At 40.9% G+C, this 23,504-nt stretch overlaps 1 protein-coding gene across 4 annotated transcripts in view; it reads left to right on the top strand.

The window, feature by feature from the left end:
• Positions 1-23,504, top strand: part of NTNG1 (netrin G1) — a 157,014-nt gene that overhangs the window by 128,038 nt on the left and 5,472 nt on the right. Inside the window, exon 9 of one of the 4 annotated variants that reach the window (XM_064455630.1) lies at positions 3,373-3,510. The exons of the other annotated variants lie outside the window; for them this stretch is intronic. Coding sequence (XP_064311700.1) covers positions 3,373-3,510 — 138 coding nt within the window. The remainder of the gene's footprint in view (positions 1-3,372; positions 3,511-23,504) is intronic. 4 annotated transcript variants of the gene reach the window in all.

Genomic DNA, 23,504 nt, shown 5'->3' on the forward strand with positions numbered 1-23,504 from the left:
CTGAGTTTAAAAGCAGTGCTTTGGGTTTGAAGTATGAGTGGAATGTTGGCATGAACGTTATAATAAGCAGATTTCCAGTGACATGTGCAAGTCTTATTCCCATGTGAAAGTCTCGTTTTTCCAGGCTAATTCTTTCCTCTTCAGCCCTAGATGTAGAAAAATGTTTGCATAAGCTAGTTTAATGGCAGCTAACAGGGCTTTGGCTCTGGTTTATCAAAACTACTTATATATTTTTCATAAATATATATGGTAAGTACATGGATAGCAAATCTGTGAATCTTAGCCGATGCTAACTAAATGGAGAAAATGTAAAATGTTTCATTTTTTAAAACTGACTAGTTTCAAAGAACTGAAATACTGAGAAGGTTTTTACCAGTGAACCAAATGCAACGCATTATACAGTGGGCTTAAATTTATTTTCATTATGCCCTTCATTTCTTTAGAAGCAAAATAAATTTTATTTCCTAAAATGAAATATCAAAAATCTGTGGATTTGTCAGTTAACTGCAAAATTACCTCATACAGGCAACTGCAGTTTCTAAATAAATTGAGGTATTTTTAAAGTTAAAAATCATTTACTTGACATGCTTACAGTGGAAAAGAATTTAACAACTCAAAGAGCTTTTTATTTTTACAAGGGCTTGATAAAGGCCTAATAACTCTTTATTTCAGTGAATACACGCACTGGCACGCATGGATAGCATGGAAACCACCAAGTAGACCCAGAGTAATAAAACATTTCCTTTGCCTTACAACAGAAATACTGAAATGGTAATTATTGTCACGCCCATAAGAAAGCCAGCCTTGCAGTCACGTAGGGTTCAGTTAAGACCTGTGAGCTCTCTAGAAACCCTAATGATATATGGCTAAGTGAATCCGGAGGGTTGTCCTGTAGCCACTGTCAGCCCAGCCTGAGGAGCAGTGAGCCTGCAAGCTTCAGGCCATTTCCCCAACCTTCTTTTTTACTTGTTTCATTGTGGTTTTTGGCAGCATCACACTGATATAGTGAATCTCAGTGAACAAATAACTACTACTGTAGTCTTCCCATCCTTCAAACAGTCACCAGATAGGGGTTAGGAGGAAAATTCCTTCCCCATTCAGATCTGCAGGGAGTTTTTTCCCCACCCTGGAACTTAGTGTGTGGTCTGCTTTATTAGGATGATCTGGGAATCTTAATTTAATGTTATTTAATACCCTGGATATACTGACTGCCTCCCTGTGGCACACTGGAATGGTGGCTTTTGAGTTTTTTAATGTGTTAAGTATTTGGCAGGTCTCCAGAAGTGTTCCACAGCCTGTGACATTGTGTTGGACAAGAAGCTTGGATGTTTGGTGGACTTCTGTCGGTTACCTGTCTATAGTATCAGTTCTGTATTGGGGAAGATGGAGGCCAGATTCAGTTACTAAAGGTTACTGGGTCTGCGTGGTGATCTGATTTGATCTACTACTTTTGTAAAAGGGCCTGGCTTAAAGTTCTGTTTCCACTATCTACTTTCCCTTAAACAGCACAATGTGGGCCTGGTACTTCTTACGCATTTACGGGACAGTTCAGTAGGAAGGCTTTCAGTGATTCAGGGTCAGGTTCTTGTTCTCTGGAAAGTATAACATTATGTGTCCATAAACATTCGATACCGTGGGCCATAGATTTCTTTCACAAACATGTGTTTAAATCACTGTAACTTCATTATGTCCAACTAAGCCATTTTTAGCATACAAGAATCAGGCCTTCCGTTTCTAATGTAATTCCAAGCTTTTTGTCTTTCAAGGTTTTCTATAACCTCTCTTCAAGCAAATCTTACTTCCTGCATTCACTAAGTATCTCAGTTCTATACCTGTTTACATAAACATTTCATACATCCGATTAACACCAGAACTGCCAGCTTTTCAGGTGGCGCTCACTGTGCTGTAATTCCGCTCAGCCTCGCACAGTACTTTTGGCGTGTCACTTTTCAGCGGCATTAATGAATTTTGCTAGCTAATTGACTCTGTTATTACTGTGGAACTCTGTTTGCCAAAGGTAACTATTCTTTTTCAGCATGCCAACTGTTCCAAGTGCCATCTGTAATTTATAGTTAATAAACACTGAGACAACAGATGACAAATGTCTTCCCGGTAATTTTTTTCCTGTTATGTTTTTTCCTTTGGATTTTTTTTTTTAATGTTTTACTTCCCAGTTCAACTCCATTTTGTCATTTACAATATCGCTGAGATTTAACCTAGTGCTAGGAAACAATTGCCAAAGGCAGTCCTCAAATTAGCACTGATTCGCAGACTAATCTGGCTTTACATAGCCAGACTCCCAGCAGGTCGCCCAGGTTCAGGAATTGATTTGTGTATCTTTTGCCTTCAACAGCAGCAGATATCAGATGCTGCCAAAATGTGCCTGTGGTCTCAGTTGACAGTGGAGTTACTCTGGGTCTACGTGGGGCTACATACAGATAAGATACAGCCCTTCATTTAAAATAAACAAACAAATAAATCAACTGAAGAATGGAGTGCCAAAAATGAGCTCTGCTAGCTACTGTCTTGTCTTCTCTGTTCAGCTAGCTGAAAGCTGGACTCGGATATTGTAATCATGATGTAGAAAAGGGCTGTGAATGAGCAACACGGTCGGTGTTGCGGGAGGAAATGGATTACCCTAGTCATTCTGTAATTAGGTGAACACGTGGAAAATATTCAGTGGGGCATGAGCCTCACTGCATTTTCCATCTGCCCACTGGGAGGTGAGAGAAATGAAAATGGCAGCGTGAAGTTTTGCGTTACATTGCTGCTCACCTCAAGCTTTTCATCACGGAATATGTAAAAGGTTTATTAATGTCACTGATAAATACAATCTCATCAATTTAATGGCAAATATCTACCTAAATTATTATACTGCTCAAAACTATAAAGGAAGACTATCTTGGAAATAAGTAAAGTGCATTTATATAGCCCTGTAAAGACATTCAGCACTTCTGAAAATATTGAGTAACATAGATAAGCCTATTTTAATAATGCGAAACATTTCACCCTGACGGCACGTTGATATATCCATGCTATGCAAAGCTTTTCTAACGTCCATTAAATTGTCAAAAACATTCTTACCGAAAGAGAATCTGTTACAATCACTTATCCTCAAATAACACGGTATCTTCTCCCTTTATATCTTTTCTGTTTACTTTTTCTCTCCACGTCATAAAACGTCTCTTCCTGAAATGACATATGCAAACAAATAAATGGACCTACAGTAGTTACAGTCACTACTCCAGATATCCTTAATAGACAGTCTTCCTTTACCTTTGGCACTGGAAATGCACCCTTTGTTGGTACTGAATGAATTATCACCGTATGGAGACCTGAATCCAGTGTGTATGTGTTGTCTTGTTTCTGCAGACTGTTATTGTAACCCTTTTGGGTCAGTCCATGATCGCTGTAATGACAGAGGATTTTGTGAGTGTAAGGAGGGAACATCAGGGCCTAAATGTGATAAATGTCTGCCGGGATATATCTGGCACAGCTTGGGCTGTCAACGTAAGTAACTCAGAGTCGCCGCTCTCGTGCCACTTTGCGGCCGCTGCCTCTGTGTGCTACCGCATGCAGCCACTTACGAGCAGAAAATGAGCCAAACGCACTGCGAGCTGTAAGAAGGCCGTACTGCCTGAGCCTTTGCAGAGGCTCCCAGACGAGGCCGGTAAATTGACTGTGCCATCCATTTATTTCAGTATGCTTTCTGTGTCCTCTCTCCTTCGCTTACTAATGCCTGGAGGAGGTCCCACTGAAATACGTAAATGTGTGTCTTGCCAACTGTGAAATAAGTTTGGTACACTAAAACATCAGAGTATTAACTCCAAATCTGAAATTCTTACTAAAAGACAAAACGTGATTTCTTTACATAGTCACTTTTATGTACTGAACGTCAGCTTCTTCAGTAACTTAACTATGCTTTCTCACCTTAAAACTATGTCCCCGGACAATAAAACTGCAAAACACTGGCTCATTACCTGTTACAATTAGCGAAAGCTAGACAAAAGCTAAAGGTAAAAAAAATGGAGGTATACTTCTTAAAAATAAGAGCTGAAATTTTGTGTAAATATTGCTAGAGCAGATGTTGCTTCAATGCTTAGTTGCACATGTAGCTTCTCCTCCGGTTAACAGGCCTTGTAAACAAGTGAGTGGAAATAACCACGTCGGTATATACAGGATTAGACTTTTATTGCAAATTTCTTTTGTAGTAAATTCTTAAGATTTATTCCTTATAACTGCTTTGATCCTCTACTACCAGAAACTCTGGAGAGTCCTCTCATGCTTTTCTGTCACCTTTTCTCCCTGCCTCTCTGCATTATTACACACACATTACAGAGATTTCTACAAGACCTTGCTTTTGATTTTTAAGCGTGAGAAACACAAGAGAGAATGTAATTACTGACACCAATTAGCCAAATAGTATAAAATTGGACATATAGCCACACAAATGCTCTAAATACTCTAAGCCAAATGCAAATCTTATAAATTTTAAAAAACAAAACACCAAAACACCAAAACGCACCACAACAATGAAGCTAGAGATCACCGCTGCCTCTCCAAGTGATGGGTACCTCTGAAGTAGAAAATCTGAGCTTGTGACAATTCAGCAAACAGGTCTGGAAAGAAAACCAATAAATAAAGAATTTCAGGAAAGACTGCGATAATCAACCAATTAGCATTAAAGCTAGTACATGAAGAGAAAGGAAGTTCGCATGGGCAACGCCATTAAATGTCACCCAAGAAAACCGGACTTTCTCAGCTTCTGTCAGAAAGCTCCTGTTTATATTTAGCAGGTTATTTAAACCATACTTTTCACATGTAGTTGTTAACTGTATTCTCATTTTCTGGATGCTTGCATTTGAGTTTTGACTCACAAAACTATTGAGCACCTACAGTTGCAGCAGAAAGTGGGCAAAGTAATGTTTCAAATCTCAGAGTTCTCTATTATTAATATCTTGAAAAATCAGATTCTAGGTATTAAAGAAAAAAAGGCACTCAGAAATCATAGGATCTCCCTCTGCCTTGCACCCCTGATGTAGGAGGAGGTTGTCACCTCACCCTAGGTACTGGGCAAAATAAGCATTAGAACTGTGAAGTATTGAGATATTGTAGTGGCAGGAACCACGGGGGGGGGGGGGGAGGGGGAAGAAATAAAAAATTATTCTCTGCAGTAGCATTTGAATAAAGTACAGTAAACACCATGTCCACACAGTGAGTCTAAAAAAGATATTAAGTAGCTGAGATATTAAACAGGTCTGGAGGTCTGTGGAGCAAATTTTACAGTCATATAATTAACATAATACTATATATATACCAGCTTGTCAAACCAACTGCTTATTAAATGCAGTATCTCCTGTCTTTTCAGGTTTGGGCATTATAACCCCAATAATGTTCTTTTAATGAGGATTTTTTTGAGCCCAACATATAATTAGCCTGATTTTAGCTGAATCAGAGTATTTGTAAAAGCTTTAGACAGTTTCTGGAAATGCAAGCTAGTGCCTCTATATTTACTGACAAAACTAATTAAGTTTCCCTCACAGTGTTGTGAGGGAATTTTCTGAACAAATCTCAGTCTGATTGTGTAACTGTTAGATACTCTCCAAGTTAGACCAAATTATCTAATCAAATTCAGAAGAAAAACAACTAGATGCGGCTGTCAGTTTTATGGCACAGACATCAAATTGCCGTGTTTTACCAAGCACACACTGATTTAAATCTCATTTCAAGTCTTTTCATGGAGGAACAGAATTCCGATTCATTTAATTCTGTAGTGTGGCAATTTGAGCAAAGCTTAAAAAGATTATTTGTCTGGACATGTAGCGTGTGGTTTTCATCTGTTTCCTGACCTTGTGTTGTACAGAAATGTATCTGTGCAAAGATGGACACACACACTCAACAGACGAGTTTGTGTTTGTTTACTTTTTGTTATACAGAGGCTATTGGCATTATTAAGAAAATCTATTCTTATGGAGCACTGTTGCTAAAAATCATTGACCTAGGGCAACCAGAGCTTGACCTATAAATAAGTTAAATCTATACCGAAGCCAGTTTAATTGCTTGTATGACTGTATTAGTAAATGGAGGGGCTTAGCTTTATATATTAGTAATCCTTTTGGGGAAAAACCAAGGCTGAACTCATGTGATAGTTCCTAAGCCTCCCAATATATCATTTGATAAATTACTGCTCATAGTCTACCTTATACCACACATGGGCAAAAGACACAGAAGTGATTACCCTCGGAAGTGTTCATTTAGTTACCTCGCTCTTACCGGTTTCACCTAAAACCTTCGAGCACCTAGGCAGAGCGCTCATCGCCCGCGTCTCTGTGCCCACAGAGGCCAGGCGCAATTTTAGACTTTGCCTCCCAGATAACAAGCACGGTGGTAACAGCTGTTACCCCATCGAATCTAGGGCGCGTACGCACAGGCACAGCGGCCAGCAGCGCCCGGTTGGTTCGGCAAGGTTTGCTGCCCTCAGAAAAGCGGCACGATAGGCGCGACTGTGCCTCGCGCCGCTTCTGAGCCCCCCCGGCACCATTCATGCCGCAGGCGCCGTGCGTGCAGGGAGGCTGCTGGGCTTTGCCTCGCCGCCGCCCGCCCGGGTGCCAACACCGCTGTGCTCACCAGCGTGCGTCCTGAGATCGGGGCACAAGGAACGAATTAAGAGCAGAACAGGCTGGGCCTGATACCCTTTTAGCATTCCAGAAACATGAGAAAGTATATAGCTATATTTCATTCTCTATAGAAATTAAACTATTTCCTTTAAAAATGAATATAAAAACAGAAAAAAAAAGCTCCAAGCCTGGCAAGTAATTTACCAGCAACTACAGCTGGTTTGGGCCAGTCTTAAACTCAGCGTCGTGCTTTGTGATAAGAGGAACCTGTAACAAAAGGTAGAAATGTGTGCACACAAAAGAAGTGCCTGAGTTAAAAAAAAAAAGGGATGAAGGCAAAAGATTAAGCAGGAGCATTCATTTGATTTTCTCAGTGTACGGCTCATAGTCTTGCATCTTCTGCATTTTCCTGGCCGTGGCATTTCAGGTGACTAAACTCTGTTGCTTACATACAGGATCATTTAAAAATAACACCTTTTAATTTCCCACACACAAGAATTGATTCCAAAACCCGCTGCATATTTATCCAGTCAGGCAAAGAAAAAGTGATGCTTTTGCCAATCCCAGGTTACCAGCACAGCTTGAATTTTCATTAGACACGGTCACCCCATGGGGGAGGAGGTGAGGGAAGGTCCAATGATTGATGTTATTCACTATCTCCTTCCATGTAGTCAATAAGCAAAGAACGATGTTGAACCCGCAGCCCCACGTGGGCCTAGAGCGAGTGCAAGAGTTACCAATGGCAGCTTGTACCCGAGTTAAATTCAGTGCATTATTTATTGTGAATCACTGTTTCAAACCATCTTGGTTCAATGGTGTAAGTCTTAAACAATTAGCGAATGAGTTTTCAGCCAGATGCCTTACATCAAGCTCTGAATAGTTTATTTTATTTTACCCTTTTTCATTCATTTTAAATAGTTTTTATTAAAGCAGGCAAAGGATTACACTGTTATCTTCAATGCTCAAACTGCGCTCAGTGCTTGTATCTGTCTTCCAGACTGACCTTGTATTACTCTGCAGCCTGTTAGATAATTCATATTCTGTCACAGTGTGCATTCAACTTATTATACGATTATTTAAATATAAGCTTTTTTGTGTGCATTTTGTCATGTGTTACAAATGTTAGAAGCTGAGGCGTTTGATCAAAATCAGCATGTAGATTGAATTGCCAAAGAAAAATGAAACCTGAAACTGTAACCCCGGAACTTATATTAACATTTGCTTTTGGAAGTTTGTGTTTACAATTCAGCAAGAAAAGCTACGTTACCATCCGTTTCTTAAAAAAAAAAAAAAAAAGTCTTTCTTGAAAAAATACATCACCCACTTCTTTCTAGACAGATTAAATACATAGATGTGATAGTCTTCCCCACTGAAGGCTAGCGATCTTTTATACATGTCTGTACCCAGACGTATCCTGCGGGTCCTTCAATACCACACATTGAACTTGTGCCGGGGGAACTATGCTCTGTTAAAAGAAATAGGAGTTCAGAACTGGGATGCCCTGCCTTCCAGTTCACCTTTGCAACTGCCTGTGGGGAGCCACAGACAAACCAGCTGTATCTTGTTACATCTTTTTACCAGAAGCGGTTTAAATGCGTGTAGCGGGTCAGGACGCGGCGGGATTTCCCCTCTGCGCGGGCGCTGTGTGTTCTTGCAGTCTGGTGTGTTTTGGTGCCAGGGCTGGCGCTGGTAAGCGCACCGCCGCGCTTGGAGCTGGAGGGAAGTAAAACGTAGACAGCATTTACGGAAAAGGATCGAGCGCTGACGGGGCTGACCGTTGCTGTCCCCAAAGAACCATCTGCCCCTGGTCTTCATACATTAAGCACTGATTTCACAACACCTCTGTTGCGTGATTGTTATGCAGACTAAAGAAATCATGTGCGTATAGGGGTTTGGATGTAAGAGGAGCAGACTCTGCTTCAAATGGCTCCAAATTTAAATCCAGATTAATTCTTCCATCAGTCCAGAATGCCACTGCTGCAACTCAGGGCAAAGTTCACCTCACAGCTGTAGGACAAGCGAGGCAAGATCACAAACAAAATTACAGCACTATCGGGCCTGATTCTCAGATGATGCAAAACACCGATTCTGCTCACCTCAGGGGAAGCGTGCTGACAACTTACACACGTAGTGCCGTACTGACATCCTGGTCTAGAAGACCTGAGAAAAGACAACACAAAGGTGCTATTGATGCATTCATTCCAAAATGCATGACCCACAGAATAGCCATACAGCTAGAGGGATACGTAGAAAATTGTTCTCCAAATGATGAATATCATGGAATGGTATTATTTTTTTAATGAGAAACTGGATTTGAAGGAGAAAAAGAAGGTTGGTACCTCTCTGGGGAGAGGATATTTTAGTCAGGATAAACATGTCATAACACATACACTATATTTAACAAAAATGAATAAGTGCAGCATCTTTCCTCTATGGAGAGCACAGAGGAGATGAAAACACAGGATGCTCTCTGGATATAGTTATTATACAGATCCACGTAGTTACTGTAGCATGCCTAGGTTGGGGGTCAAGCCTTAAGCTGCTTTTCGTAGTGCTGCCTACAAAGCGTGTGGAATATTTTGGAAATGGAAGAACCTGCAGAAGGAGTGGAATTAGAGGGGCATTGGCGAGAACTCCAGGACATTCTCTGAGCGTCGCTGTGCTGGAAGGACGGCTTCTGTGAACAGGATGGGGATTGTGAATTAGGTACCGCCTGTAGGGGGGAAGCAGCAGAAAACGACAGGTCATCAATCAACCAGAGAATGAGGCATAGAAAAGGGGGCTAGTTAGCATAGTTAACGCCTCATTAGGAGGCACCAGGCTCTTGACAGACTGCGACTCTTCACTTCAGGGGATTTACTCTGATAACCTGGCCATCAGACTTACTTGCTCCAAAGTGAAAAGAAATGGTTCTGTAGCAACATTTATACACCTGACATTTAATAGAACAATTTTTCCCCTGCAAGGTGAAGGATTGGATTGGAGCAAAGAGGTTGTTCTCCTCTCGATCTTGCCCAGGTGTCAGCTTCAAAGCTGCTATTCCATGGCTGTCTAAACCGCTCTAATTGCAAGCTCTGCAATCCCTCTTCTCCCAGTTCCCGGCTATTTAGTCCCGCACCCCTAGCAATCTCTCAGGCACTCGTTTGACCTTTCATTGAACCATTTCAGATCTAACTCAGCAGGACACTAACCAAAAAAGAATAGTTTTCTGCTATATTAGTTCTGTGATGTGAATCAGCAACGGGTTGAGCAAGCAGGAGCACCCCGGGAGAACGTGACCCGCTGAGCTGGGGGGGTGCTGCAGCCCTGGCAGGCAGCAGCTGGGCTGGACTGGGCTGCCCAGCAGCTGAGCACAGCTGGGGCGTCAGGGTTCTCCTCTTCCCACCGTTACACCGTTGCAAGTCGCCGGTATTTTTACTAGACAAAGCCACATAATTTGAAACGGATGAGCAGGTGGAAAATTAGGGAAACCTCCTAAAAACTTTTTCATCAAAAAAGACAACTTCCGTACGCTCCCAATAATAGTTTTAAAAAACCCACTATCCTACAGAAAAACAAGCAACTCTCTAAGATCCTCGTGTGCTGATGCAGAGCCATAACCTTTTACAGATGGCAAAAAGATTCTGCACGCGGAGCCTTTTGGAACAGCGGCGACGGGCGCGAGCAGAGCGCATTTCGAAAGAGCCCAACTTAACAAGAGTGACAACAGTTTCTGAGTCTGTGGTATTTTTAGTGCTGTATCACGGGAGAGTTCTGAACAACTAAATATTAGGAAATTTATGAAAAGTTAAACAAGTAACATTATTTGTTTTCTTTAGTCAGATGATTTAAAAATAGTTAATATTTGATAGCACAATGATAAATATTTTAATACAGTATATTGCAGCCGGTTAGGAATAGATCAAAAAGATACAAAGTAAGCTCCACCAGATAAACTTTTATTAGGTACATGAAATAGAACATAAAGCTTGATAGCAATCACCATTCAATCTCTTCACGTTCGGAAACGTATTGAAGGGGAAACATAACTCAGTTAGTTGTTATGAATTATTAAATGTTCATTTGAGCAGTGACGAGCAGGACTGCTTTCCCTGTGAAAAATCTGCCGCGCGTTCCTTTCAAGCCTGCTCAGTGGCCGTAACTTCACTGTAATTTGCCTGTTCGCTGCCTTTTTACAAGGACAGAAATAAAGAGATCAGCAGTGCCACAGACACGCCCAGGCGGGACGTTTTTATGAAGGGGCCTTAAAAGGATCATTTATGAGCACGTAAAGCACGCCCCACCCTACTCGGCTGCAGGTTAAAACCACTGACCTGAGGCAATTAAAGATAGTCAGCGCCTCCCGTGTTGCCGCTGATGCAGCTGGTGGCACTGCGGACACCTGCACACGCTGGGTGCTAAGACTTCAGTAGTTACTGGTTTAGTTGCCTTTACCCACGTGCCAATACAAGTCACCGTTCACAATGATGGCGATACGAAAACCAAAGATTAGCTTAGAAGGGGTTGATAGGTTTTAACTTGCAAGGTGCTGACCACCTCCCCTAAGAGAGGCTAAGCTCCCCCAGTGTTACTACAGGTAAAAAAAAAAAAAATGCCTTTTAATATCATGCATTAATAAATGGAAGTAGGTATACCAAGATTCAGTCTACCTGAAAATTTTAATTTTAAAAGAATAGCTTCCACCTTTAATGGATTTCAGAGTTATTCTAGGCACAGGGGCACACCTGATGCTAAGGGATGTTTCTGCCCTGAATTGGAACATACCGAAAGGACGTAATCTTGAAGTAATCAGCATTTCTAACTTCAGGTTTGTGTTTCTACAGAGCTGACTATTGTGGTATCTAATAGCTAATGAACTCAAGGCTTTTTAATTACATACTACAACTATTTGAGGCACTTCCCAAGAGATTTTATATGTCTTTACTCTTTGACAGTATTTGTTATGAATAATCTATAGAGGTGAAAAAAAATATCATCTCATACTGAAGGTTTTTAAGAAATGTGTTTGAACTAAAGGATTTCTTCCTTAGTATCAATAGGTTGAGTACTTCAGCAATGAATTTCTGAAACTAATCAAGACCTTTCAAGATCTGAGCTCGCAACTAAAAGACTCATCAGAAGCGCCTTTTTACATTTCCTGATGCCCACGTCACCCTACTGGCTTCTGACCATTTTACCCAGCCCAGTTTAGAGCTGGTCTTCAAAACCTTTACTCCTGAGAGTCACATGTTTAGCTTCATGCTTGCATGCGTATAGACAGTAGAACACCTTAGAGCAGAAACTCAGAAAGCCCGTACCGAGTTAGACCAGGGGTCAGTTTACCCCAGTGGCCTCTACGTGGCAGTAGTGGGCCCAAGTGGTATTCCTTTCAGCATACACGTCCAAACTCTAGGAAGCTACAGCTTACGGATTTTCTTAGCCAAAGAGTTCACCGGTGTCTTAACGTGTAGTTGGCCTCAGTGAGCCTTTCATCCGCTCATTTGCCTAATTACTTCTTAAGACCTTCATACTTTTGTTATCAAAATATCCTGGGCACAAGTTCATGATTATGCAAAGCGTAATAATAATATTTATTTGTTTGTTTTAACTGGCTGGCTGACAATTTCATTTTGTACTTCCTGGTTCTTGCAAGGAAGAGGTGATGAGAATAAATGAATAATCATTTCCAATTCACCTTTTCCATAACAGTTGTGATTTTATAGATGTATATTCTGTTTTTCTTCAATCTATCTTCCCTTTCTTATGCTGAAGAAACCTAATCTGTTTAATCTCTCCTTCTACAGGAACTGCTTATATCTATGATTGCTCTTCATTCTACCTTTTTTAGTAGTACTATATACCTTTTTAGTATGCAGGACTTCATGCAGCGTTCAAGAGATGGGCGCATCATGAGGTTGTACGGTGACATTGTGGTGCTTTCCCTTTCATTGGTTTTTTCCTATCCTAAAAATTTCAAGAATCTATTTGCCTTTTTGAGTGATGAAGAGCATTAAGTCAACATATTCAATAAACAACTCTGAAGGTTCCTTTTCTAAATGGTAAAAGGCAAGTATCCGTAGGGGTGCATTACCCTTGAACACTGATGTGTGCCAACCATTTTGGTATGCTGTCACCCAGCACCTTAGATGTTCTTCTGAAGGTCTTTACAGCCACAATATTTTGCAATATGAGCAAACTTCATTCCATTACTCTTCACTCACTTTTCTAGCACAGTTCGGCATGTGTAAGCCCTGGCACAGTTCTTACAGGACTGAATAGCAGTCTCTGACACTTATTCTTACCCTGTTTCCTATTATTCAATCCATGATTATTCCATGGGGGGACGGGGGGAAGGAAGAAACAACAAATGATTATTCCGTGCGGGGAAAAAGAAACCAAAACCAACAAGCCCGTCTCTTATTAATTTCTTTGAAAAACACGGCTGAGGGATCTTGTGAAATACTTTTTGGAGAGTCAGATACATTCTCAACACGATCCTTTGCATCCATATGCTTACCGATTCCTTAAAAAAATCATCTACTGGGTTTGTACACCCTTATTTCCCTCTGCAAAAAGTTCACTCTTCTGTGCTCATCACGCTCATTCACCTATCTGCTAATTCTATTCTTCCATTACGATTTCCATCAGCTTGCTTGCTGCGGAAGTTTTATTTGCTAGTCTTTAGTTCCTCTCAATCCCCTGGGAGCAATTTATAAAAATCACATCTGCCATAGTCCCTTCTTATAGCTAATCAAGTGTGTTTTGGCAATTAAATTAGTAAAATCACAGGTAACAGTCAGAAATTTGTTTCTGCTTTTTTTTCAAAATTCTTGGATCAAGATTATTTGGTTCTGGAGATCTGATGCAACAGACTGTTGTCCATTTTTTAAGAATGGTTTGTGTAAACTTTGAGACACATGTCCAGAGCACCACCCCGTCAACATGGGCTGTAGCCTGGTAACCTCCTAAAGCTCTTCCATAGTTAAGACTTCATAGATTTTGCCCCTCCCTACCTTGTACACTATTCGTTTGCCCTAGAGACTGCCGAGTAAGCTTCTGCTTCTGATATGTTTAAAAAAAAAAAAATTACTAATTTTTATGACTGGCCTTCCTTGGTACTTCAGCATGTGACTAGAGCTAAATCCTGAGAGTCTGTACTCTTTTCATTTTTTCCTTCATTTTGTCATAATTTCAACATTTTTCTTCACTGTTTGTAAATGTATTTCTTTATACAGTTTTCTTTTACTCTGCTGCTAACGATGCAATTTTTATAAAAATTCTTTCAAGCAGTAGTCTTTTTCTTTGATACTCACATCACTCTGCATCTCTAGTACGACCAGCTCACCAAATCGTGTGCAAGCATTCTGCCCCTTTAGCTCCTCCGTGCATTTCTTTCTGGTAAGTGCTTACACGATCATCTCCTCTTCCCCTAGATCCACACCCCTGAGGCATGTAGTAACCCTTCCAGTAACTTCAAATTCATCTTGAAGTTAAGCATGCAAGTAAATATTTTGACAAGGAACACAGATATGATAAAATCGGGAAAAAAAACTTGATCTTATAGATGTCAGTTCAGCTTTTTGTCAGATCTTTGACTACGACCCTTTACAGTGCAAATTCTAGTCAAGCTATTCGTATGAATAACAACTCTGAAAGTGAATACAGCTTTGCAGGATTCAGCCAATATACATTTGGAGGGGACTGATAACCCATAAAAAGTGCCGTGATGTTCTGTAAAATACTAATAGTATTGGTCTTGCCATTTCTTTCATCCCTGCACAATTTTGAGGTATTTTGTTGATTATGAACTGCTCTCTCCCATTGGACTGCAGTCAATGGCAAAATCATTCAAAGAGACTTTTAATGGAAGCCAAGAGAAACCTATTACAATTATCTTGGCCTCTAAAGAGAATAATTAAATTGTTAATAAAACTCTCACCTATAATCATCAGGTGAGAAGAGAAAGATGTGACAGTGCTGGAAGTTTAAAGATTTCCACAAAGAAGAGGAAGGAGAGTTTGATCGTAGTTCAGTTGTTGTAATTAATGTCTACAGATGATACTTATAACTGAAATCAACTTGAAATAATCACATTAAAGAGGCCGTGTTCATTAACAACACTGATTTCAATATATAGCTGGGGTCTACAATGATTAAAGCATTATGCCCCAAACTATTTTGTATTTTTATAACTACAGCTTGGACAAGTACTTCTTTATATGCTATTTTTTTCTTTCCAATGACTGTCTGTCAATTTGTTCAGATGGAAGTGGAAAACCACGCAATAACAATTGCACTGATGCCACTGGCTGAATCTAGAGACAACTATTTGATTTGTACTTCTGTTTGCAGATCAGTTTAGACACTTCATTCCCTTTCTAGAGACTGAGTGAAGTAACTTTCCAAATCTTTCATGCTTTTCAGGCATTTATGAAACCCTGTGTATCTTCCAGATGTACAGAGAATAAGGCATAACAAAATCTGTCTGTGGATAAACCAAAATATTGCTCCAGCTTGTGGAGCCAGTGGCCGAGCCGTATATTGAGCATATCTGAGCAGCCGAAGACACCTTTATCTTTCTCTGACACCCATGTGCTAGCCCCTGTTCTTACTCGATTTCCTGCCTGATCTGAAGGCTTCTCCAATGGACCCAAGAATCTTGCGTTTCAAAACTGCTAGGTTATAAGGGGCTCAGCCATAATGTCTTTGGAGGAGGAATTCTCCCTTGAAGAATTATTTAGGTTAGCCTTAAGAAATAGCACCAAGCAGCTGTAGATCAGGGATACACTACAAACAAAAGAGCTCCCAGCTTTGTTATCCACACACGCTTCCCAGTCCCCGCACACACTGACGGGAGCTGGCGGGACAGATGCCCCCAGCATTCTCAGTATAGCCACAGCTGTCCACAGGAGACAATCCAGCAGGGTGTTCTGTTAATGAGATGCCGCCGCATCTCTGAGCTCTGAATGTTACACATACTTTAAACGGGAAATGAACTTCCCTTTCAAGCCAGAAGACCCTTGAAATACGACTCTTACTTTGAAGAGTTTAGGATTTCATTTCCAAGGAGAGTAGAGAGCGTTTCACCACAGGTAGCTCTTTCTCTAAAGAGCTGAAGCTGCATTTTGATAGCGAGGCAATAAGCACTGACTAGGGTCCAAGGAGAACAAGTTATTCTCACAAGGTTCAAAAACCTGGCTTACTTCCCACTGATTTCGCGAACAGGAGAATCCCACAATGCGATCTAAACTGGGGCTGCTAGTGCAAGGAAAATCATACCGAGGGCAAACAGCATCCTTAAATCAGCCCCATTATGTTGACACTATGCAGCAAAGTGCAGCTCTCTGCAAGGCTTCAGTTCTCAGAAAAAACATCCTGTTCCACATATCTTTACAGACAGATTACAGGAGTGTATTAAAACACAAATGTCTCAAAAATCAAGCCAGATGTTTTGAAATGCCTCAGCTTACGTATGAACGCATGCCATTTGGTACAGAACTGGGGAGGAAACACGAAAGGCTGCATGTACACGGCATAACTTTGAAAAGGTTTGAAAATTTGGGTCAAGATTTACACCACCTATCAAAATAAAGCCATATACTGCTATATTTTTTTCTGCAATGACCCGAGAGCTTTGCTAGTTCATGCAAAACCATCACCAATTTAAAACACAACTGCAAAGATGCTTAGAGAAGTGTACTGCAGTTATAGCTTCTCTTTTATTCAGTGGCAACGTGACAACTTAGCGATGACGCCGCAGCCCACGCTGCTCTGCACCATTAGAAGACCTTGACTGTTTAGCAAATACAAAACACTGAGCCAGCCAAGATGTGTTGAGCACCTCCCTCACCTCCTCCCACCCGTCCTGGCTTTGGCCCAAACCCCTCTGTTCCACTTCCAACCACTTCCCTTCAGCACTCATCATTCTCTTTTAGCCTAACAGCTACTCATTCTGTAGCTTCCTTGCTTCAGAAAACCATCATCCCACTCAGAGCTGCATGTTACCCCTCGAGAAATGCCGTTTCACAAAGGCAGCGTAAAGCCTTTGCGTTTCACACTCCTCTCATGCTCTCACTTCTCCGGGCCTGTGTTTCAAACCTGAGCATAAACCGTGCTGGAGCCTCCATTGCCCAAGGTGGCACATCTGGGTGGAGGCTGCCCTGACATGCTGGCTAGCCGAGCTTGCCACGCGGCTTCACGGAGCAGGAAGAGGCTTGGTGTTTAGCCGCAGCGTTTGACCTCTCACAAGGGTCCAGGCATAGACCAGTCCTACAGAAAGTCATCCTACCCGGCATTACAGCTTTCTCTTGTCCTCCAGCATCACGTGCAGCCGTCAGCCAGCACTCACGCCACAGAGGCACGCAGCAGGCACCGCTTCCCACCGTAGGAGGCAATGTAAAGGAATACACAGTTCTGGAGGAGCTGTGATTGGGGAATTCAGATTCCCATCACCACCGCGGCCAAGGCTGCCGAAGGAGAAGGAAAGGCATGTGACAGGAGGCGTGGGGGTTCGGGTTATGTAAGGTGGGGGTATGCATGGGGGGTGGCTGGGGGAGAGGACAGGACTGGAACCAGAGAGAAACTTGCCAGGAAATACAGCTTTGTCATCCAAATCCTGTTTAGCAGAAATCTGTTTCTATTTCCTCCAAGAGTTCTACAAAGAAATATATTCAGACGTTACATTTTAAAATACACTGAGACATTATGTTTTAAAAGAATGTGCCTTGTTCTAGAAGTGCATTTTCATAAAAATAGAGCACCTGTTGTGTGGCCCTTCCTTCTCCAAACCGACGGTGAGTGAATGAGTCTGTAACGTCGTTACATGCGCAGCTTCTCCGGAGCATGAGGAAATGGCCAAGGCCTTGGCTTCTCGGTCTTACGGGCCAGTGGAAGCCTGAGTATCACAATTAGTTCTTTTCATCGTGACGTTTAAGGGTATTGATACCGTATATCTTTAGAAATATATAATACACTGATTATAGAGGAATTTATTTTGTCTAGATTAATGGAGGTATCTTTGCTATTTTTCAACTCTGGCATGACCTGGCAATCTAAAAGTTGGAGAGAATAATTTTAAATAAAATAAGCAAGTACTTTGAAGTGAAATCATATTTTGCGGTTATCTATTCCTTGAGGATCTCAGGGTATTTCGGTCTTCACTAATAATTAAATTTTAACACCTTTGTGCATCAGGATTGATAAACAGAACTGTAAGTATGTTAATCAGCATGTCAAAAGTAATGCACGAATGATAGAAAGCACAGAGGGAAACAGTTCTCACTCATAAGAGTCTTCTAACTCTGGACTTTTTAATATCCTGAATTATCTTAGCATTTTGTCACAGTAAGCGGTATCAACATCCATGCTCAGAGGCTTTAGCTTTAGTTCGTATGCGTGTCGAAAGGACTTTTCAGCCGTGAACCGGAACACACACATTGCGTGCTCTCTTTCTAAGCCTAAGCCAGGTCTGCTGTTATTCAGCTGTTTTCTGTGTTGTAGCAGAAGTGTAGAGTCACTAAGATGAGATCAGTGCAATCCCGTTACTATCGCGATAGCTTGTTAGTAGAGGCCTGCAAAATAATATTCTGAAAAATACGTAGGCTGCCTGTATGCAGTCCTCATCTGTGTCGGTCAGTGAGCAATACGGAATTATGAATTCTAACTGCGTGCTTATCAAACCCTCGCTTTTGAGAAGACAAATAAGGAATCAGAGACTGAAATTTTGTTAAGAGGCAATATAATTAGATAAACAAAGACAGCTATTTCGTGTTTTGGACATTTTTGCTGAATGATGTGATACCATAAGTCAATTTTTAAAGTGTTTTCAGCTGAAACACGGGCTAAGTCTGTCGCGTTGTTACAGCTGCTTAGCACATTGCAGAAAAACCAGTGTGCCTGAAGAAGGTTGTGTTGGAAAGCAAGCGTCTCCTGTCTGTGTTTTCCCATCTAATGGCGGCTCTGTCATGAAGATAAACGCCCAATGATACCTAGAGCAACTCTGTGTGTAGCAATAAATATTGTTGATGAAAACTATCGTGAAGCAGCTAATAGGTTTAATTATTTGATACATTAATTTATTAGTTCTTATTTTTGCTGAGTGCTGCGTGCCAGCTGAGTCATCTTATGGATATTCTGATGAAAAGAGTAGGGAGGTAAAGCATTACACCAATTAAAACCCCACTTACAGGACAGCGTATTGTGATCCAGTATATCTGAGGAAGGAATTATGATATAAGAATATGCCCTTTGAGTGTCATTTTTAAATTTTACTGTAATAATTAAAAATAAATAATATCAGATAATATTTTTAAAGGCCAAGCTAAAGCAGAGGGGGATACAAAACATCGGCAAATCTTTACCATGTTCCTGATACATGAATATGAAGCTGCTAAAGTTCCCACTAGTGAGACTGGGAGGAGGTGCATCCATGACATCAGCATTTCCGATTGTCAGACCATTTAAACATCTTATGCAATTGCATATGACACTTAAGTGGACAAGACTGCATATTCCTTTTTTAAACTTCATAGTTTATAAGCCCTTTTATAGCTGAGAGTCTCCAAACTCCCTTGGAAAGAGCAATCATCTCTGCTGTTGCATTTATCTAATAAACAATGCAATCTAATAAATAGACCTGGAATTCATTCCCTTCTTTTGTTAGCACAGGCAAATCATTTGTCTTTCCTTGGCATCAGCTTCTCCATCGTTCCCTGGCAATAACAACTCTTGCTCTGAGAGCTTTGGGAGACCTGCGGGGCAGTGTTTCTGTCCCCATTCTAGAGCTAGCTCCACAAAAGCGCCCTGAAGCACTTCATCCACATTCAAAGCAATAAGTCAATGTAGATTCAGAAGGAAGATCTCCTGATTCCCAGCATTGTGCTTTAACAAAAAAAAAATCCCTCACATTTCGTATGCTTTGTAGGAACCACATAAATGTTTTACCTTTACCTTTGCGCTGTGACTAATGTTCGCATCAACTCTGAATGTTCATCTCCTGGGAGATTCTGCGCAGCGTGGAGCCAGCCCGCCCATGGCCCAGCACCTACCCCAGCTAGGCAGCGTCCCCCAGCGGGCCCCCTGCCACCGCTCCCCCAGCCCGCCTCACTCGTGGGACGTATGACATACCTCCCAGCCCTGGGTAAACGTCTGGAATACCCTCTGGCTCCTCTGATGGCAGTAGCTGCTTGTATTTAGGGAACTGAATCCCACCCTCCAAGTGTTCACAGGACCCTTTGACGAACACTTCATCTTCTGTATCTGAGGAGTTTTTGTGCTCAGCCAGTTTTTACTGGTAGTGGTTACTTCCAGACCCTGACCTTGCTGTGGGCACTAGACAAAACCGCCAGTAGTTTCAATTGCTTCTGGTCCTGGGTAAGGAAAGAGAACACAGATCATGTGAGAATGTTCATTTATCTCCAGGAAGATAGAAATAACAGCACTGTAGCTTACAGCTTTGTAAGTGGAATATGAATGAGAGGGGTATGTGGTCCCTTTTGAGCAACTAAAGCTACGATGTAGCTTATTGCTCTCCTGAGATTACCCTAAAATACAATAAGGGTCATAACAATTAACTGGTGCTCCTCCATAAGCACAGCAATAAAAAGAATGGGGGATTTCTTCCCCCACTTTGGGAATCATCTTCTTTCGGCAAAGTATAAAATTGGAACCATTAAAATCAGAAAACTGAAAGGCTAATCAATCATTTCCTGAAACCATAACTCTTAGGTAACTAAATCTGGATTTGTTTTCAGCCATTTTAACAAGCAATCTTGTGTTGCTTCTGCCAAAGCTACTATGGCTTCTCTATCATGCAAGAGTATCAGTTCCAAAATGCAGTTCTCCCCCTTGTCCTTTTGACAGATTTGATGTATATCTTCTCGTTATCTTTTATTAATTAAAATCCAAGGATTTTAGAGTAAGAATAGAGATGGAAAAGGAGAAAGCACAACCTGTAAAATGGAGTAACTTTCTACCTCTGCTACCCTTATACCATGGTTAAAATAAAATTTGTTCCATAGAGGATTTCGTGCGCTCAGTAGTCAAACATAATCGACTGAGCTGACCCATGTGGGTGCCAGGATAAATTGGTACCTCTTTAGAGGAGGGAGGAGTCACCATCCATTCGGTGGCTGTGTGCTGGGGAGAACTCTGAACAGTAGCCGCATCTTCTTGTAGAAACTCTGAAGACTTTTCCTGCAATTTGATTAGAACTGGCTTAGCTTTGAAGTGAGAGTTGGGCAGAAAGAACAGAAATTACATGTAGGCAAACAATCTAAAAATTCTACCAGAAGTTTTCTGCAAACACGGTACCTCCATTACATACCGATTCATTCACTCCCTGATAACTTAATAAAACTGGTTTGATAAAAAATCAGTATCATTTCAATTGTGCCTCTAACAGGCATTTCTAAGACAAGTCAAGATGGAGATGTCTGCTTTTAGAAACCACTCTCACTTAGTCAATGTTTATTTCCTTGTACTGTGTATTTCCTTGGCAATAAAATTAATCACAGCATTGTTTCAACTTTGCACCAGAGATCTTTGTATTAATGTTTGTCATTTTACAACTGTGATTTTGACACAGTGAGATATGCTTTAGGCTTGTACTTGTCTACACTGATTTATTTTGTCTTAACTTCAGAATGTGCCTTGGTAGATAAGCACAAACCAGTTTGCTTTTCATGCTATCGAAGCATCTACCTTGTCTTGATCTGACAGTAGCCTAAGATAGTTTTACTGATCCCACTACAGCAAATGTTGAATTAGTGTCACTTCAGAAAACCCAAATCGTTACAAATATCTCGTTTAAAAGAGCAATAGCAGTTTTTCATATCAGGTATGCCTGTGGTTTAAAACCACTGGAGAAGTCTGATCAATGCTGACACATGCATTTGTGGTAGCAAAATATTTAAAAATGATTTGGCAGTAATTGTAACTGGTAACAATAAATTAAATTCTAATAATAATCTAACGGCAGATCTAATTGGAAGACAGGCAGGGGGAGAAGTCTCAGTGACAAAACCTCCAAGTCAGTTATTTGCCACTGGTTATTCAAATGAATAAGCTACTTCAGTTATAAAAATGGGAGGTTTCGTCATGTGCAATGCTAACTGTAACAGCAATAGTTGTAACCTTTCAGAAGAAGCCCAACTACTTGTAAGTTTTCCCCATGCCCGTATATCCTCATTCCTAATATATACTTTATATGGGTGAAATCTCATGAGTCAGTGGAGCTCCACATAGAGATTTTTAACATGTAACAACTATTAATTCTATTTTTAGGATTGTTTCCAAATAATGAAAATAATTTGTTGTTGCTAACTCTGGCAATTTGAAAATATTTTATTGTGGTCACTGATGTTCTGACACAACTGGAAGCAATTTTAAACCTTTGCATTTGAATGAGACTAAGTGTTTTGCATTCCCCAATTCCATTAATGTCTATTTGACAAATTGTGGGAAAAATATTACTAATACCTTCACGACTACAGAGGTTTTCTGGTGCGTGTTTGCTATACGTATGTGTAGATGTCCGCATTCTTATTAGGCATACACATGAGCGTCCGCATTTGTTGCAATTTCTTTTATATTCTGTGATTGTTTTTACCATTTATTGATTAAACGATCACATTTTTGGAGAATAATGCATGTTAGTTACAGAATCTTTATAGTATTCATAGGAACTAATTCTGTGTTTGACAAGAAATCACTTGTGCTTGGCCTCAATTTACTGAACTTATTTATGTAGTGATCTGGAACCTCCTAATTTTTTCATGGCATTTCAATGTGCTGGTCACAGCTGTTTATATATAGTCAACCACTGCATATATCGAAGCTACCTATGAACATCATCGCTGAAAACATGGGTTTCACTATGCTTGGTTTTTTACTCACCTATGCCAAGACAGGATATTCTGTTAGCACGTGTGCTGAAAACTTCCTCATAAACAAATTCAAGTAACATTCTTTACTAGATACGAAGTGTGAAGGAAACAGACGCATTAGAGACAAAACCAGCCAAGAATAATTTCTTCAGCCAGTAGAGCTGCACGCTTTTGAGGTTATGAACAATGGGTGGAATCCAAGGTCAAAATATTCTCCTAATTTCAGTAGCGCCAGCCACACAAACTACTGACGAACAGTATGGAAAAGGCACTGCAGCAGAAGTAGGGTCAGACTTGCATCGGTGCTTTAGAATAGACCAAAACATTGCGTAATATATCCAGAGCTGTCAACCCACCAACCTGCCCAGGGACTATAATACTCATGATCTGGGAGACAAAAAGGAGAAAAGTGAAGAGATGGTTCTAAAAAGAGAGGGAGAGAGAAGGCTGTAACAAATGATACCACAAAAAGAGCACGCTGAAGTAAAATAGTGATGGGATAGACGCTACAAAACATTGCTTGAAGACTTAAGAATTCAAGAACAGAAGCCAGGACCTCTAATAAAAAGTTTCCTTTATGGGACTTTATCATTAATGGTCTTTATGCTGTTTCCACAAGCAATGAAAATTTCATACTAAACCCAAATTTTGATGCAGAACGTGAACACCACCTATCCCAGATCAAAAAATAGGTCCTTTTGAATATGCTCATTCCTTTTCTTTAAGTCAATAGCCTGTCCTTACATGCATATGGCTGACCCACCTCAATAAGATGCTACTGTAGGCAGGCTGGACAAAACTTAAGGTAGGGCAAAGAAAGGTAAAAAATGTATTTTCTCCCCTCCCAGGTGGCCTTCTGGAAAGACAGGAGGCTAAAGGAAATTACGTTTAAGCCCAACAGGATATTGTTTTTCTGCCCGAGCACTAGGCAGCCCAATAGCCCTGTGCCTGTGCTCTGAAGCTGCCCAGACACAGAAGGCGTATAAGCCAAGAGCACGGCGCTGTGCCTGAGGTGGCCCTCGGG

The sequence above is a fragment of the Phalacrocorax carbo genome, chromosome 6 (assembly GCF_963921805.1).
Source record: "Phalacrocorax carbo chromosome 6, bPhaCar2.1, whole genome shotgun sequence".
Classification (NCBI taxonomy): Eukaryota; Metazoa; Chordata; class Aves; order Suliformes; family Phalacrocoracidae; genus Phalacrocorax; species Phalacrocorax carbo.